This window comes from Merops nubicus, unplaced genomic scaffold, assembly GCF_000691845.1.
Source record: "Merops nubicus isolate BGI_N331 unplaced genomic scaffold, ASM69184v1 scaffold31983, whole genome shotgun sequence".
In the NCBI taxonomy this organism is placed as follows: Eukaryota; Metazoa; Chordata; class Aves; order Coraciiformes; family Meropidae; genus Merops; species Merops nubicus.
Window position 1 is genome coordinate 1 of NW_008598766.1, and position 16668 is coordinate 16668.

Genomic DNA, 16668 nt, shown 5'->3' on the forward strand with positions numbered 1-16668 from the left:
TTCCAACCTAAATGATTCTATGAGTCTCTGATTCTAATGTCACTCACACCGAGCAATACCAAGTAAAACAGAATATCATTTAACTGATGAGGCCCTAGTTCAAAATGTTCTTGCCATGAAGTCAGTTCTGATGTGGTTAATCACATACAGGCATTAATCTGAGAGAACTACCCCCATGGCTGTGTACTGCTTTCAACTGGAGATGCCTAAAGACAGTGGCAGCAACATATTTCAGCTTATGTTTAGACAGCTATTTATAAACGGAGAGGGGGATGTATTACAAGCCAGAGATGTTCTATGCTGAAAATAAGATCTTGAGAACAAGCTTACTTCTTCAGTGTTTGAAATCCATGCTCTTTGTACTGGAGCTCTTGCTTCATGTGAGCTACTTCTCTCTTGAGCTTATTAACCTGCAGCAAAGCAAGGGGTCACATTTGATACGCATATTTAGGTACAGCACTACACATTCCATTCAAAACTTACTCTGTGCAGACAGTACTCTAAACAAAGTTTCCAAATAATCAGCTCATCTCACAACAGCAGCTAACAGCCCTGACTGCATCCTCATCAGAGCATTATCACTGGCTAGGGTTTTATCCAGTACCCAGACATTACACCAGTTAATAAGAGGCTCAAGGCAAGTCCCAACCATATGCAGAAGAGCTGAGAAAAATTCGAGACAGGAATGAAACACAGGTCAATTTTACACAGAAACGTTTAAAAATTTCCCAGTCATTAAAAAAACCATTAAGCATCAGGACACGAGTTACACTGCAGCAACAGAAACCATCATCCGAGATCCCAAACTAAAAGGCGCCTCTGCATGAGTAACGCAGCAGGATGATAACACAGACTGTAAATCCACTGACCCTACAGCTTGCTGTTTTATATTCCTCCAGAGAGGCCAGACTGACCTACTTTACTTTAGTCCTTTCTTCTCCCCAAAGTGAGCTCTACATGAGAGCGCACACTGCCGTGGCTAACAACCCGCCCCAAGCCCAGGGCAGAGCAGCTGCCAGGCTCTGGGGAGAGCTGGGCAGCCAGCACACAGCTCAACACCCCACCATGTATCTTCCAAGGAAGCCCAAAGCCTAACAGAAAAAAAGTCTGAGAATCCTGATAAATTATCTCCTAGGTAAAGGATGGCAACTTTAGCTCTTTCAACTGCTCTAGCATCTCTTTTTAATATTTGCCACGAGGTCTGGAACTACCTGCAGGTTACTCGTGGGAAGGCAAGGTCCATTGGTACTACTTACCCTGGATTTTGTAGTTGCAATCTCTGCTTTGAGGATCTCTGGGTCATACTTGGAACTTGATGATGAGCCAGAGAGCACTAGGACAAAAACAACACCCAATTTAGCAGCTCTAAGTTTCTCCCTACTCTTCTACCAGCCCCACTACAAATTGAGACCTCTCACTGCTCCTGCACACCCAGCTCTCCACACATGGCTGGTGTAGGCCTTTTACCTATTTTCCACATCTCTTCTCCCTCCTCAAAGGCAGGGAAAAGCAATAGTGCAGTCAAGGACTCCACAAAAAGCATATACTAAAGAGGCAAGAGCATATCTTCCATCTCCAAAGTCTTCATTTGTTCCAGGTTAACATACTTAACTCAGACTCCCAAAGGCATTCACTCCATTCAATAGTGTGGCTTCCTGCACTTGCAGAGGTATTTAATGGAACTGAAGGGATAGGCACTACATAAAGGTGGTGGGTTTTTTTTTTTTTTTTTAGATCTTCTCATTGAGTAAACAATCATTTAAAAACAAAGAAAAGCAAAGAATGAGAAGAAACTGAAAAATGTGGTGCAAGCCTTCTCACAGCCTTGAGGACACGGCCAATCTTACAATGTGTCACACTGGATTAAATCAATGTCCCATTAAGAGCAGAAATCTCCGCTCAGCAGCGGTTAAACCCCTTCTGCTTCAGAAGGTACAGAAGCTCCCCAATGTGCAGTGTTGTTAGAGGTAGCTGTAAGCAAGGGAGATATTCTGATCCTTGCAGCCATCAGTTTATGCCCTATAAAACACAGGAAAGCATTTCTAGTTCTTTCTTTGTGGTTGTATTTTAAAAGACAGATCACCTTACAATAAAGGTGATCTTCAGATCACAGCAATGTAATTCACATTCACGGTGTCCTTAGCGTACTGCTCTGGTACACCAGCGCTTACATAGGCTGCTCTTAAGAAAAGGCCAAAAACTGTACTTTAGAGGTGATGGGTGGGTCCCCCAGTCAAATAAGAATTTTTCAGTTAACAGAAAGCTACTTAAGTCCTTTTTAACATCAGGCACAGGATTAGCCAGTGGAATCCATCACCATAACACATAACCCAGCAAGAGTGAAGCTGGGGGAAGTCACTCCACTGAGGTAGCTAGCAAGAACATTAGAAGTCTGCAGTACTAAAGATTATTAAAAAAAATCAATCTGGAAGACCTCCAGGAAATAAATCCTCCCCTGGACATGAAATAAATCCTCCCCTGGACATTTTCCATCTCTTAACCAGTAATGATAAGGAGGAACTCTGTCCTTCTGTAAATATCTCTGCACTGACTCTTGAAGCAACAGGTATTGATGTTTCCCATGGGACAAAGAACATGGAGCACAAACAGATGTTCATCATATGCAGAGATAATCCAACAATGCTAGCTTTTATATGGCATAAAATACAGACCCAAGACAGTCACTCAACTACCTAGGATGAGAACCTCCAAAAGGGCCTGAGGCTGCTCTCTGACATGTGCCGTCTTGCCTTGTTTCTTTGAACAGGGGAATAAAGGAAAATACCATTTAACTTCATTTTCTCCCATTTGCGGAAGCCCATGGGGACAATCTGCACACTGACCCCAGTGACTGAGCCAACCACAACAGTGTTTCATAAAAACTGTCTGCTACCAAATGGGCAGCTATTGCTTTTCAGGCAAACTGAGCAAACAAAGCATAACACATCCTAGCGCTCCATCAGAGGACCAGCCTCAAGCATTTCACAGTCCTAGTGGGCTCACAGCTGAGAAAGTCATGGGGTAAGAGGTCACCAGCTACTCACAGCTGGTCTGAGAGCCCAGTTTGTGCTCCCAAACATCATGCAGCTGCCGATATTCTTGCTGGGCCAATTCAAGCCTCTGCTGCTTCACTTGATAGATCTCCTTCTGTGCAGCAATCGCCTCCTGGGCCAGGATGAGATAGTCTTTGAGCATGTGCTCCTGCTCCCGCCGCCATTGCACACGAGGGTCTTCTATCTGTGTAGTTTCTTAAGAGAGAAAACAGAAAGAGGCAAGATCAATGACCTGCAGGTTTGTACTGCTGCCTGGAGAAGCTCCACCACTTGTGGAAATATTTTTAAACAGCCCCTTGCCCCATCCCATAATAAAAAAGTCTAGTAAGTTCATTTTCCTTGTTTCTTAGAAGGTGACTGATCCACAATAAACTCCAATATAGCAGTTCTGCCACGCAGAATCACCGTATAGAACAATTCATGATGAAACCATCATACAGCTCTCCAGATGCTCTACTTGTGAACCCATCCTGGTTCTGCCTCTCAAAACATCTACACAAGCATATGTACACACAAGCTCTAGGACTCTGACACTGACTGTTAGACTTATCTTTATTGCAAGTGCTTTATAACATTACTAATAAAATACCTCTACTATTTCAACAATAAAAAAAACTTTCAGAAAACATCACTGCCACATGACTGCGTTGTACTGCAGCTGACAACATGAAAACAATTACAACTCTGCCTGTCCTCTTTGGCTGCCAAGTGGCTTTTATTAAAAAAGGGAAAGAAACCCTTTTCACTCAAAATTCCACAGGTAAGTAAAAATAAAGACTCATTAAATCACAGAAAGTATTCATGAAAGCATCTAAAATGACATTATATAAACAGGATCTCAGAAGGGGAGTAAACATTTCCTTCACTGAAAGCAGGTACAGTAGTAAATCACTGCAGAATACAGGAGGCGAGTTTAAGAAAAATATTTTTTTTGGTAACACAGGCAACACAGTCACAAACAGCTACACCAGTTCCATCTCCATTACCTCAGCGCAACCAATACATTGCTTTTCAGGTTTCTAATCATGAAAAAGGCATAAGGTTACAGACACGCAGCTAGCTGTAACACTAATGAGACAAATTTATCAACAGTATTTGTCTCAGTTCTGTGAAGAAGCATCCAAAATATTTTTCATTTCTCTTTCAAGGTTATTTTATGTTCTTGCTCAGAAGAGGCTCTAATATTCAGTTGACTCAGTGCTCTAAACTGTCTAAACCACCATGCTTGAATAAGGATGCCTAGTTACCACATAATGAATAATTAATAAAAAGGAGCTGCTTGAAACTATCAGTAGGAATCTAATCTGCATATCTTAAGAGTCTCTTTAAATATTTAGTAAAAGCTGCCATGGTGGAAGGTACGAGCAGCTCTTCAGCGCGTCAGGCAGAAGACTAACACCGCACTACACGGGGTGGTGGGAAGAGAGCACTTTGACAATAATCCCAGGAGCTGAACTAGAAATAAAGGATTCTACCCAAGGAATGGACACTCGACTGTTTTCACAAGCTGTCCATGATCATGCTGAGGAGAAAACTAACAGGATACAACAGTGATAACTTGTTTTAACAGTAGCTCAAGATCCAAAAAACCACATGGTGTTTCAAGTTACATAGCAAAACTTACAAAAACTCCAGAAGATGATTAGAGAGAAATTCCAAGACACTAACAGTACACTTTGTAGAAGCATTTCAACAAGAAGTCCTGCTAGCAGAAGCAACATTTCAGCTGATGCAATATTAATCCTAAGCCCTAACCTGAAAAACTGCCCCAAATTAACTTGAGGAAAAAGCAGCTACTCGTGCCAGCTGCAGGTGCTGGTGCCCTCCCAGACAGCACTATGGTCTCTTTCACAGGCAGCAAAAGGCAAGCCAGGAAGACGCAGCAGAATAGCAACTGCAAGAGGCTGAAAACATCAGGCTCCTGTCTCTGTTCTTGCCTCCAACCCCCATCTTCCAGCTAGTCATCACCCAAATAACTCCCTTTACTCCACAGCTGAAGCAGAAGGGGGGGGTGTCTGCTGCGAGTCACCCAGAGCTGCTCCCCACGCTCCCAGGCACGCAGCCTCCCTGGATTAGGCTGCATGAGCATCACCAGCAACCACGATTCAGGACTCCTCCTTTCAATTTTAATGAGTATGTTGGCAAAATACTCACAACTCTTGAAGTCTAATTTGGAACACTGGGTCATGTCTATCTTTGCCTATGGCCTCCTCAAGCTTGGCTATTTCATTTGCCCTTAAACTATCGGTCCATTCTGTCTGCAGTTGCAAGAAGAGTGGTGGAAGCTGCTGCAGGGAAATCCCTCCATTACAAGCCACCAGGAAGAAGACTATAAAGACCTACAGTCCTGCACACCTCTGTGAGGTGGTGAAACACTGACACTGCCCCAAGCCCTTACACCAACTGACAAAGCGAACCCATGGCAGCCAGCTCACGGAGAGAATGGACAACCCACTCACGTACTGAAATGGCTTTGTTCCCATTTTTCTAAATATTCTCCTCAACTTTTTCAGTAATCACAGCACTAAGAGCATCCCCTCAATTGCAGCGTTGGGCTTTGTGTTTCAAACATGTAATAACAACCTATGAAAACAGCCAAGAGCTCTTGATCTGCCCCACCTACCAAGAAATGCAAAATACATTCAGAATTCAGATGAAAGGACTACAGAAATGAAGGCTACTACATCATTTGTTGTCTTGTGAATTAACTTAATGTTGAGCTTGTCATAAATAAATCTGATTGTTTCATGTTTGAAGAATGTAGTCTTACTATGCTTGCATCATCATCTGGCAAGAAAATGATCGTTTCTTTGTGCAAAGCAAATTCCAACAAAGTTCTCCCAGAGACACACACTCAGGGCTCTGCATTAATACTGTATTAGGAATATTCTGGGTACTCTATTCAGTTGTATTTATTTTGCCTCAGAGAGAAGGTTAGAAGTGTTCTCCACCTCACTTTCTTTAGTGGCTCCTGGCTTTACATTTAATGTAGGTCTGTCCTTGGGCTCGTTTCTGATAATTAGTGTGCAGCAAGAACCAACATGCCTCCATCCCCTTCATACCCTTTGATGACGGTTCCTTCCTGCACAGGGAATCTGCAAGAGACCTTGAAGAGGAAGGTGGTTTTGGAAACTCTCCAGAGGACAGTTCGACATAAACCACAAAGATGAGCCTCTTGATTAGCTGGAGGTAAGTGGATATGGTTTGCTTTATCATGATTTGGATTAGAGCTGGCATAAGAAACAGGGATATAATTTTGTTTCTCTTCTTTTTAACCTTTTAATTGAAATTCTATGTCAAGTCTTGTAGCCACCTCTGGCACCCCGCAGAAGTGAAACTTAAGAGCAACTGTTATTGAGCCAGTGTCCGCATGGTTTGAAGCCTGCTCTGCACACCCTTGAAGCCTGTGGTGCATTTGAGTGACACAGGGGTAGGTGTCCTGGACCACACAAGGCTCAGACCTGCAACCAAATCTCTGTGCATTCACCCTAGGGCCAACTCAAATGTGAAAAAAAATCAAACTGAAGATAAAGTTCAGAGGGGATACAGAAAATACTCTTGGAAACACTCGTTCGTTTTACTTGAACCAAGTGTTTCCTGTGGTCAGAGGTGACCCTGACGCTCACTTTGGAAGGTGGGTTGGATATTATTTCATTGGGGCACGCTGCCACTTCCCACAGCACCTGCAGAGGCTCACATCTACTGCAGCAGACCCTGTCAGCACCTGATAAGCTAGAGGAGGGAACTGATTTAAGGGGAAGAAACACCAAGTCCCACAGATGTTTCACTGGGAAGGGACAGGGAACAGTTTCCACAAAGGAATTGTACAGGTAAAACTGAACTGGCAGGAACCTCTTCATCTAACACTGCTGTCTGACACAGCAAAGCTCTTCAGAGTCGCTGGAAGGCAGCATGCCCTTGTCTCTGGTCTGCTCCTGACCTGGAGTACTATGGTAGGCCCCTCCCACATCCCAGCACCTGATACAGCAAACCTCCAACCACCAAAGCAGCAAAGAGAAGTCCAACCACATTTTTGATCCTCCCGGAGACCTTGTCCAGGCTATTCTCTCTTCCTGGCTTCCTTCAGACAGTCATGAAAACATGAAATCATTCAGGAGGTGGTAAAAAAGGTCTTACTAAGATTTCTAAACTCAGCTCTTACTCCTTTTGTAAGCACGGCCAGCATAGGAATATCCCAGGCCCTGTGAGACGGAAAAAAGCATGAAGATTAAGACCGTCTTTAAAAAGCAACCTCATTGTTAACTCTCCAGAGTGCTTTCTTGGGGGAGTGAAACGGGCACAACGCAAGGTCTCACGGACCTACAGGAGACCTCAGTTTGTGTCTTGCAATTTAGCACCTTCTCAAGGGAAGTTTGTCCAGTCCTCTCCCCTGCAGGTGTCCTTTGTGTGATCCTGTAGGCTTGTCTAGTCTTTCTTCCCCACTATCCTCTCCTGCTAAAGGAAGAGTAAATATCCCTCGCCTCATAGAAAAACTATTAGGATAAAGACTATTAAAGATATGTAAATACCATGATATTGGGATGACTTAAGCTCTGAACAGAAATACTTGTGTCACCTTCACACCTGGAGACATTTCATCTTTGTATTGCAGAGGGCAGTTACTGCTTTTTAAGAACAGACTTTTTTCATTCTGCTTTTTTAATACCCAAGAAAAGTCACTAGAACTTGGAAGGTGCAGTCTCAGGCCACATAAAAATGTAGCTTTTCTGAAAAAGTGAAGGGTGTGAAGATAGCCAAGAAAAGAGTAAAACGGTCTTCCATATTTTTATTTTAAAAAAGACATTGTAATTTGCTGAAAAAAATCCAGCTGAAGTTCTCAGCTGAAGTCCTAGAAGCAGATAAAAAACAAACCACCAAAAACCAGCTTCAAAGCACTTCTGTCTTTTAAAAGTTTTTGCCTTTGCATGAGTTACAAGCACCTTCAAAGAGCCTGGACATGGTTCTACTGCAAGCTTCTGGACTGCAATTGGAGCTGTTCTGTAAAGAGAACTGAAGTCACTGTTTCATTCTGTTTATTACCTTTTTCAGGGGATTTGTTCTAGAACAATACAATATACGCTTTCTAACAACGTCTGCAAGGACACATCAAATTCTGTATTTTTGTATTATTCAAGCGAGCTTGTAACACTCAACACTTCTTTTCTATCAAGCAATCTAACAAAGACAGGAAGCAATGGCTTAGTTTGAGGACACAGAATAAAAACACCACAAGCCTAAAATTAGCTCTTCTCCAACTTGCAGAGGTCTCAGGACATCCCAAGCCTAGCTGCGAGTTGCCTCTCCAGTAAAGGCACTGCCAGCTCCTGCAGCACAAGGAGCTCATGCAGTCATTCAGTTTATCCCTGCCAAGGGAATCAATACAAGACCTTTGCACTGCTTCCAATGGTCTTGCCACAAGGACAAATTCCAGGCTAAGAACAAACTCCAGATCATTGCTACCTAGTCAGACTCCTCAAAAGAGAGAGCCAGATCTTAGAGAGGTGTGTCCATGGTATTGGAAAGTGACTGCTGATGTAAGGACCGCACACAAAAAGGTTTCAAATTCCCGTTTTAGAGAGAGAAGCAACGTGTACAATGGAAATTTGCAGGATTTGATTTCATGAGCAGCAGATCTCATCTACTCTAAAACATGCTGTTAGCAATTCTGCGGGTTTGTGTTCAGTATATTTTAACACAGGCACAAAACAATCACTCTGCAAAAATACAGTAACATGTCACTTACTGGTGTTGTGGTCTATGTAATATACTCCAACCTGAGGGTCATAAGCTTCTTCCCATCCTAACGGCAATTCATCACTAATGCAGTCTGCAAAGGTTAGTGGTTTAGTATACCTGAAAAGTAAAATAATATTTAGGATGAATAAAAGAACACTTCCCCACGTCTATTCCAAACAACTGACCAGAAAACAAGTATCATAAGGGCTTCAGTATAGAAAACAAAGAGATAGATTGAGAACTATTTTAAAGCTTTTGCTCTTATTAAATAATACTCCACAAACTCTTCCTTTTCTTTATCTCAAGTTACAGCAAAATGAATTCATTCTGACAGAGCTCCTGAGCCTTGCCCAGCTCAGCCAGTACTCACTCAACAAAAGAACATTAAGAACTTTGCCAGAAACAATCCTTGTCTCTGAAGTGAAAGAACAAGACTGTTTGCAGGCAAGTCCTGTATCAAAAATATGTAGACAAGAAGGAGCAAGATGAGAAATGCAATTTGCATAGCATGAATAATTAAGACTGCACAATCAATAGCAAGAGCTGAGGACTCTGGGACCACTTGTCATGCAACTCCACTCATTTGCATTGCAATATGTTCCGTTTCATTAATGACAAACTAGATTACTTTCTCAGTATCATGAAAATGTGTAACCCACTCCATCCAAATGAAGAAGTATTTCTGCAGTACTGCTCTGATGAGTTTGCTATTACAGACCACATCCAGCAACAGTCTGAAGGCTTGTATGGCTGAAAAGTTAGAGTACCCACTCCTTTAGTGACCCCACAGATTTTAGCCACCAAAACCATGTCCCTTCCCTCCCTCTGGGTCTGAGCTCACAAGGCTCAGCTTGTACCAAACAAACATAGCACTGCAGGGCGGCAGAAGCCAGGAAGAATTAAGCTTGCAGGTACCTCACATATCCAGCTGCCAAAAGCACAATATGCCACAGGCCCAAAGATCCACCACAACCTCAACACACCGCCCAGGGTGTGCCTGGAAGGAGGGCCATGCTTGCTGTCGGCGCCAGGGAACCCAACTAACCTCTGGGCAAAAAGCACAGGACACCATGAACCACCACAGACCCTCTCAGCAGTTACGCTGCGCCTACCAAGAGCAACTGGGTCAAAGAGCAGCCACGGAGCTGTACCAAACTGCCACATGCACGCAGCACACCACAGGAAGGTAAGGTGGTTCAGAGAGCAAGTGTCCAGCCCGCTCTAAGAGTCTGAGCAGGTCTGCAGAAAGTCTTTCACACCCCAAGAGGTAATTCAGTAGGGCTTGGCAGTTAAATAAAGACTTTTATCAAGTTTTGAGTACGCTTGAGCTTACTTCATCTGAAAGCACTAAGTAACCAGCTGGTAGCCCCATACTGACATCTTAGTCACATCAGTGTAAAGGGGAATTTTAGAAAACAATCTCCAACCATTTGCAACATAAAAAAAAAAAAAAAAATCAACATTTAATGGCTAACATAATTCCTCCTCAAAATATGGTCTGGAAGTCTGGTATATGGTAAGAACAGGGGGTGAACATTTCTGTAAAAGCTGCATAAGCCACTAAGATCTCTAACTTACTGTTGTTGCATCTTACTTCAACACACTGCCTGCACCATCTGAAGCATTACCTCAGAAAATTTCAATTTAATTTGAAGTTCTGCAATGCAAAAAGCAACTCAAAGCTTCACAACATACAACTGCAAAACTTCTTCAGGAAAGTTTCACTGAAAGGTTTAATTCTACACTGTTCTTAATCTAGACTGTGTACTGAAAGCATGTTTGTAGAGAAAATAGAGATTACCTGAAAACAAAATAGAATCTCAATACTTCTGATTGCTACCCCTTATCCCCTGTTTTTCCCTGTCACTCAAGCTGCTTCCTCAGCCGCAGTGCCCAGCATGTGCTGTGCCGACTTGATCAAGTTGAAGACGCACAAGGGTAAAAATGCAGAGCAAGGTCAGATACAAGCAACTCTCTGGAGATAACACAGATGAAAGTGCTGTTGCAAACGTGTCAGCAATTTTAACTTAAACACTGGGGTTCGCACTTTCACCTCTCTGCTTTTACTGAACGTGAGCGGTTCCCGTGGAAGCAGGGCAGGCAGGGAGGAAGGAAGGAACAGTGCTGAGCCATGGAGGACCCGCTCCCACCCCTCAGAGGGGCACAGGCAGCCTGGGATGACACACCATGGCTCGGGGAACACAGCTTGCCCTGCCTGGCTGCCCCAGCACCTCTGCTGTGCCACGCTGCAGGGCACCATCACCAGCTGAGCTGCCCTGGGCACAGCTCGGTGCTGCAGATGCCAGCCTGGGGGCTGGGCAAGCACAGGGCCAACCTGGCCAGGACATGGCACCCCAGGGACCTCGCTGCTCTCCTGGCACTCAGACAGGGGTGCTCCTGGGTGTGCCTTCTCTTGAAAGCCCACCAAAACAAACGAAGGAAAACCTCCGTGTCTTCAGGATGGTCATACATTTGCAAAAAAACCAAGAGACAACCACAGGAACCGGTCTCAGTTTGTTTTCTTGCAACTCAAGAATTAAGCTCATTTTTAAAAGCTGTCTAAGGACTGGCCTCCACTTCACACACATCAGGAAAGCCAGCATGATGATACTTCAGCATAGCTGCTGAGGACTTGTGTTGCAGTCATTTCACGAGCGCCCTGATAAGCAAGACATGTTCTTCCATGGCACAATATTATATTAAAAAAAAAAATTCAGTGAAAAGTTTTCATCTACATTCCATGATAAAAGCTTAGATTTAATGCTTATTAGACATTATTTGAAAGGGAGAAAAAAAAAGTTGGTACCTATTTGTTTGTAAATAATATATTTAAAATCAGGAGGGGCAGAGTGGACCATCTGGGCCACGCAAAGTCCAGGTGGTCTTTTGCAGTGCATCATTTGATTACTAACACTCAAAATATTGCTGTGAATTGGTTTTTCGATTGCTGTTTTGCTGCTTCTGTGCAGAGCTTTGTAAGAAGAGGTGCGATTTCATCCTGGGTTTGCACTCTAACCTTGCCCACCAGCTGCCATCCAGCCCTACAGACTGATTAAGCCAGAAACCATGCATTTCCCATGCCCCAGCTACAATGCTCAATGTTTTTGGCAAGTGATTCAAGCAAACCTCCCTCATAGAGCAGTAATCAAACCCATACTTAAAGTATATTAGGTGAGGGTGTGCTGCAGGTATGCAACATACCTCAGTAGCTTCATTTGTATTACACACTGAGTGGAGTTTTTTGCAGTAGAGTTCTGCTGAAGAATCATCTATAAGATTAAACTTTAAAAAAAAAAAACAACCAATCAACCAACAAACAAACAAAAAAAAACCAAAACAAAACAAACAAAAAAAAAAACCAAAAACAAACCAAAAAAAACCCCAAAAAAAACCCAGCACAAACCAGCATTGACCTATGCTATCAGCCCTAGGACTTGGGACTACTTTGATCAGTGACTGGCACTGTAACACCAACTTAGAAGATCCAGAGTTTAATACTAAACTCATAAAGCTTCTGCTCGGCTTTTGTCCAGTCCTACTTTGCTAGAGGCAGCTGAATTCCTTCTAGATATGCTCAGGAACTGTCAGTCTCAATAGGAAGCCAGGATCAAGCAGCTGAAGGATGCTTATTCCTATTTTCCATATGAAGTTCAATGCATGAACTACATCCAGTCAGTTCTCTCAGTTGGAGTTTTGGAAAAAGGGAAGAAACAGCAAGGCAGGATCAGTCAGCTGTAGCAGTGACACACGCCAGCTGGAGACCTGCCAGTTACTAAGGCTCAGAAACAGACAATAATTTCACCTTTGAGATTCACATTTTCAGCATATCTCACAAGGAACACCCACTACCAAGCACAGGCTAGTGCTGTCCTCCCTGGCTGGCCACAAGCTTGTGACTATGGCATCTGTACAGAGAAGTATTCATTAAAGGAGAAATCTGCCATTCAACTAGCAAAAAGAAGACTAATTAGTTTTAGAATTAAGAGAGTAATTCCATTTATTACAGACAACATATGCCATATAGCTATTTCCCCAAATAACTGCAGCTTCATAACCAAATTACTCTTCTAAACTCCTTTCCCTTGCTGTTGTGGGAAAAACTGGCACAAATCAAAGCCGCAGTGCTACAATTACAGATGAAAAACATGCTTTATGTTGTGTAGCCAGACTATGAATAAAGCACAAAAGGAAAAAGGAGTTTATTTCCTTGTTTTAAGATATGATTTTAGGGGTTGTTATGAAGACTGAAATAAACCAATTTTCCAGAAGCAGTTGAAAAATCAGCCATCTCCCTAAGCACACTCGCCATGTAGCATGACAGATTAAATGAGCAAAAGGTAATGTTCCTTCTCACAGCAAGACACGACTCAGTCAGTGTGTTCCTGCTGCATAAAACAGGTCTGCTTCTGCATTTAGGAGGTTAAAGCCAGGGCTCATCTGCAGAACCCTTTCTTTTGAAACCTCTCCTTTGCAATCCACAAAGCTCCTGAACAGCCTCAGAAAAGCCTCATCAGCTCAGTCAAACCACATTATCATATAATAGGTTCTCTCTGTGGCCAAACTCAAAGCATCAGTCCAGAAAAATGGACTCCTTGCACCCACTGTGCTTATAACTAAGAAAGGAAAATGGCTTATGCATTCCTTACCGTGGTCCCTTAGGGAAACTCCCAGATGCATTCATCCTGCTTTCAAAAGAAAGCAATGCACCCAAAAATTCAGAAAATCCTGACCTGGACTTTGATCTCCAGTCACAAAGTGGGAACCAATGGGGAAAACTTAGTCTGTACGTATAGCATTTTTCATTTAACCCACACTGGTCTAGGTAAGAGAGACTACACTTTTAGACATATGAGTTTACATCTTCCAGCCACTCTTGCTTTGCTCTAATGCCCTGTAGAGCATCAGTCAGACCAGAACTACTCCTCAAGTGCTTCACCTGCTCCAAAGCTGGAAGCTACTTGGTGTGGAGCTCTTAACAGAGACCACAGCCTGAGCAAGAGAAGGTAAATCACAGCCTAACTCTGGCCATCTAGCTCACCAAAAGGTAACCCATATGTTCATCTCATATCAACTCACCTGCATCTCATGTTCATCCTCCCTGTGACTGCCCTTCCCCATTAGCTAAATTTTAATCGTGTTATTTTTCGGAACATTTAGTTTTGAATATGACAAATTAACCTAGATTTATCATTTAGCGCTTTTTTTTTCCCCATCCTATTTTCTTAGTTTTCAATGTTATTTTTTCATTTGATTTCATTCAAGAAATTCAAATTTACTGGAGCAAGTGCAATTGCTCATTAAGACCCTTGGAAACAGGTACCCTCAGCAACCAACACATGACACAAATTAAGGACACCAGTTCAGGAACTAGTCTGGGCAACAGAGGTAAAAAGGCAACAGCATCGCCCAACTTCCCAATCTGAGGAGTATCTGAAGGTCTTCAGGCAGAGGCAGGCTGAGGGGAAAGCCATTGCCCACCCACCAGCTGGGAATGTACCAAGACACTTCCATCTTTGCAAAACATTTGCTCCCCAATAGCTTGAATATTTGTACAGCAAATGATATTCAAATCCCAGTCTCAAGGTAGGAAATGGAAAGTTACTCTCCCAGCTCTAGTTTATAACTCACATCACTTTTAAATGAGAAGAGCTTCTGTATTTCTTATTTTGATCTATCAGCTTCAGTTTCTTTCACAGATAAATCTGGAAGCAAATGTTATCATGTGCAAACATTATTAAATGAAAACTTACTCATCTCAGATTCAGAAGGCCTTTCTATAGTCTTTAGCTCCACTGTTGTCAATCAAAAACCTCATTACACAGGAAACTGAAGGCAAATAATCCTTGTATAACAAGTTTTTGATTGACAGAAGGCTTGTTAAACATGGCTGTAAGATCACAGAGGTTCCTGATGGGAGAAGGAGATGGGTGAACTGTGCCACTTACAAATCTGGAGTTCATACGACAATGGCAACAGAAATCAAATCTGACCTTGTTAAAACAAGAAATGTTATTTTTGTAGTTACTGGGATTCCAGTGCCAGTTGGTGGCCTACAGCAATCTGCAAACCCACGCGCAGCTTCTTAGGCTGATGGTAGTACCTATGTGCATGTACACGTGTGCGCAGACAGCCAACGGCACACTTGGGTCAGCAGCACCTACAAACCAGCCATGGATTGCCACCTCTCCACACCACACCTAAACCCACTCAACCCTGGTGTCTGCAGGGCCTCTCAGCCCCCTGCAGCACAGGACAGCCGCTGAAACAGTACAGCCTGGTTCAACCACAGACCAGGGGGTTCCCCACACTTTGCTGTACGGAGAGCAGCAGCTCCAGGATCACTTGGGACCTCCACATCAGCTCCTCTTCCAGCTGCATTACCCACCAAACTCTAACAGCTCAACAGCTAGGGTACAAGACATACCGATTTCATGGGCCAGGAGCCAGGCAAGACAACAAAACTAGAAGTTCTGGCAGATGTGTCCACACTTGCCATTTCTCTTACAAAAAAGAAAGAGCTTTTAGACCCAGAGTTTTGTTTTATTTTGTTTTCAATGGTTTCTACTTTTTTTTTTTTTTTGCATTTCTTCCTTTTCTCCTTTGAATAAAATTCACTGCTCATTGTGCCAGGCTGTGCTACAGAGACCAGGACAAAGACAGGAGTCTGAGTGTTGAGGAACCTGCTAATGGGTATTGCTCCTACTGTAACTCAGAAGGCTGCTGCAGGAATCACTGCCAGGAGGCTCAACACGATGACATACAAGTGTCTTTGTTTTTAATGAGGTCATCCCATTCTCAAGACAGACGATGATTATTTTTAAACTTCAGCATAGAAAAAACTACCACTTTGCAGACAAATTTTCTAGGACTACAGCAATCACCTCCTCATGAAAGCTTTCAAAAATAGACTCCTACACACTTATTACTCAAGTTGGTGATCCAGCCTTCAAACACAGCAGGGCCATTTGTCACTATAGTAACTATTTTCCCTGGGAGCATCTTCTCTCACTGCAGGGAGAATTGCCTTGGGAGGCTGGAGGTGTGGTGGCCAAGAGGGCCTGTGTCACAGCCTTGCTGGCAAAGCTTTCCTCGCCCTGTCACCACACACCTGGGCACGATGGAACACTCCCTTGGATTCCCACTCCGACGTCAATCTAGGGAAAAGACGAGGAGAACAGCTCATTCCTAACAGCCAGAGCCTCAGCAGTGACACAACGGGCAGCCCTGGGCCAAATGGCAGCCCCAATTGCACCGAAACCTCAGCAACAGAAGTGGGTTCAGGAGAGGTGTGCTCCACACCAAGGGGAGCAGAAAGGAGCAGTTGAGGCCACCAGAAGCAGATAAGAACTATGAATGGTATGAACAGGCAAGTGCTTCCTAGGTAACAAGGAGAAGCCTTTCAGAAGTGATCACAAATTTGAGAACTGTCTTAACTGTGCTCCAGGGAGTCTGATGAGAGATCGAATACAACATTCCCAAGATTTGGAAGCCAGACTTTATTCCAAGACCCACACGAAGGCACAGTCGCCCTAAACTTCTAGTTACCCCAAACAGCTGTCATTGCAGTGACTGTCAGTGTGTTCAGCATTGCAGCCTTGTCCTGGTCTTGGTGCGATAAACGATAACCAGGAACAGAATTACAACCCTTAGGGTAAAAATGGGGTCAAGTCTGGGGAAAAAGCTTATTTGAAGCTGTTGCTGTAAACTAAACAAATTTGCTTAAACTGCAGCCTAAATATCACTGATAGCAACACCCTTAAAAACCAGCACATCATCTCAGGCAACTCAGACTGCAGAGCTGTTTTCTTTTCTGAAGTGGTTTCCTTTGTTGCCATGGCTATTGAGCATCTACTCAGCTTCCCAAAGATCTCTCATCTTG

General features: G+C 43.3%; 1 protein-coding gene across 1 annotated transcript; it reads right to left on the reverse strand.

Annotated features, from left to right (window-relative positions):
- Positions 1–2931: 2931 nt before the first annotated feature.
- LOC103769929 (protein KIBRA-like) lies at positions 2932–9953 on the reverse strand. Its single transcript, XM_008937173.1, has 3 exons — positions 9835–9953; positions 8797–8906; positions 2932–3248 (listed from the first exon to the last, which is right to left on the reverse strand). Exons 1-3 carry the CDS (start codon positions 9951–9953, stop codon positions 3037–3039), a joined length of 441 nt encoding a protein of 146 aa, XP_008935421.1. The 3' UTR covers positions 2932–3036.
- Positions 9954–16668: the final 6715 nt, after the last annotated feature.

What these genes read in the sequence shown, in the direction of transcription:
- LOC103769929 (XM_008937173.1), bottom strand. Translation starts at nt 9,953, where the DNA reads ATGTGGCAGTTTGGTACAGCTCCGTGGCTGCTCTTTGACCCAGTTGCT. An exon ending in CCTGTGCTTTTTGCCCAGAG is followed by an intron (nt 8,907 to 9,834) that starts GTTAGTTGGGTT and finishes TTTACTTTTCAG; the next exon opens with GTATACTAAACCACTAACCT. An exon ending in TTACATAGACCACAACACCA is followed by an intron (nt 3,249 to 8,796) that starts GTAAGTGACATG and finishes TTCTCTCTTAAG; the next exon opens with AAACTACACAGATAGAAGAC.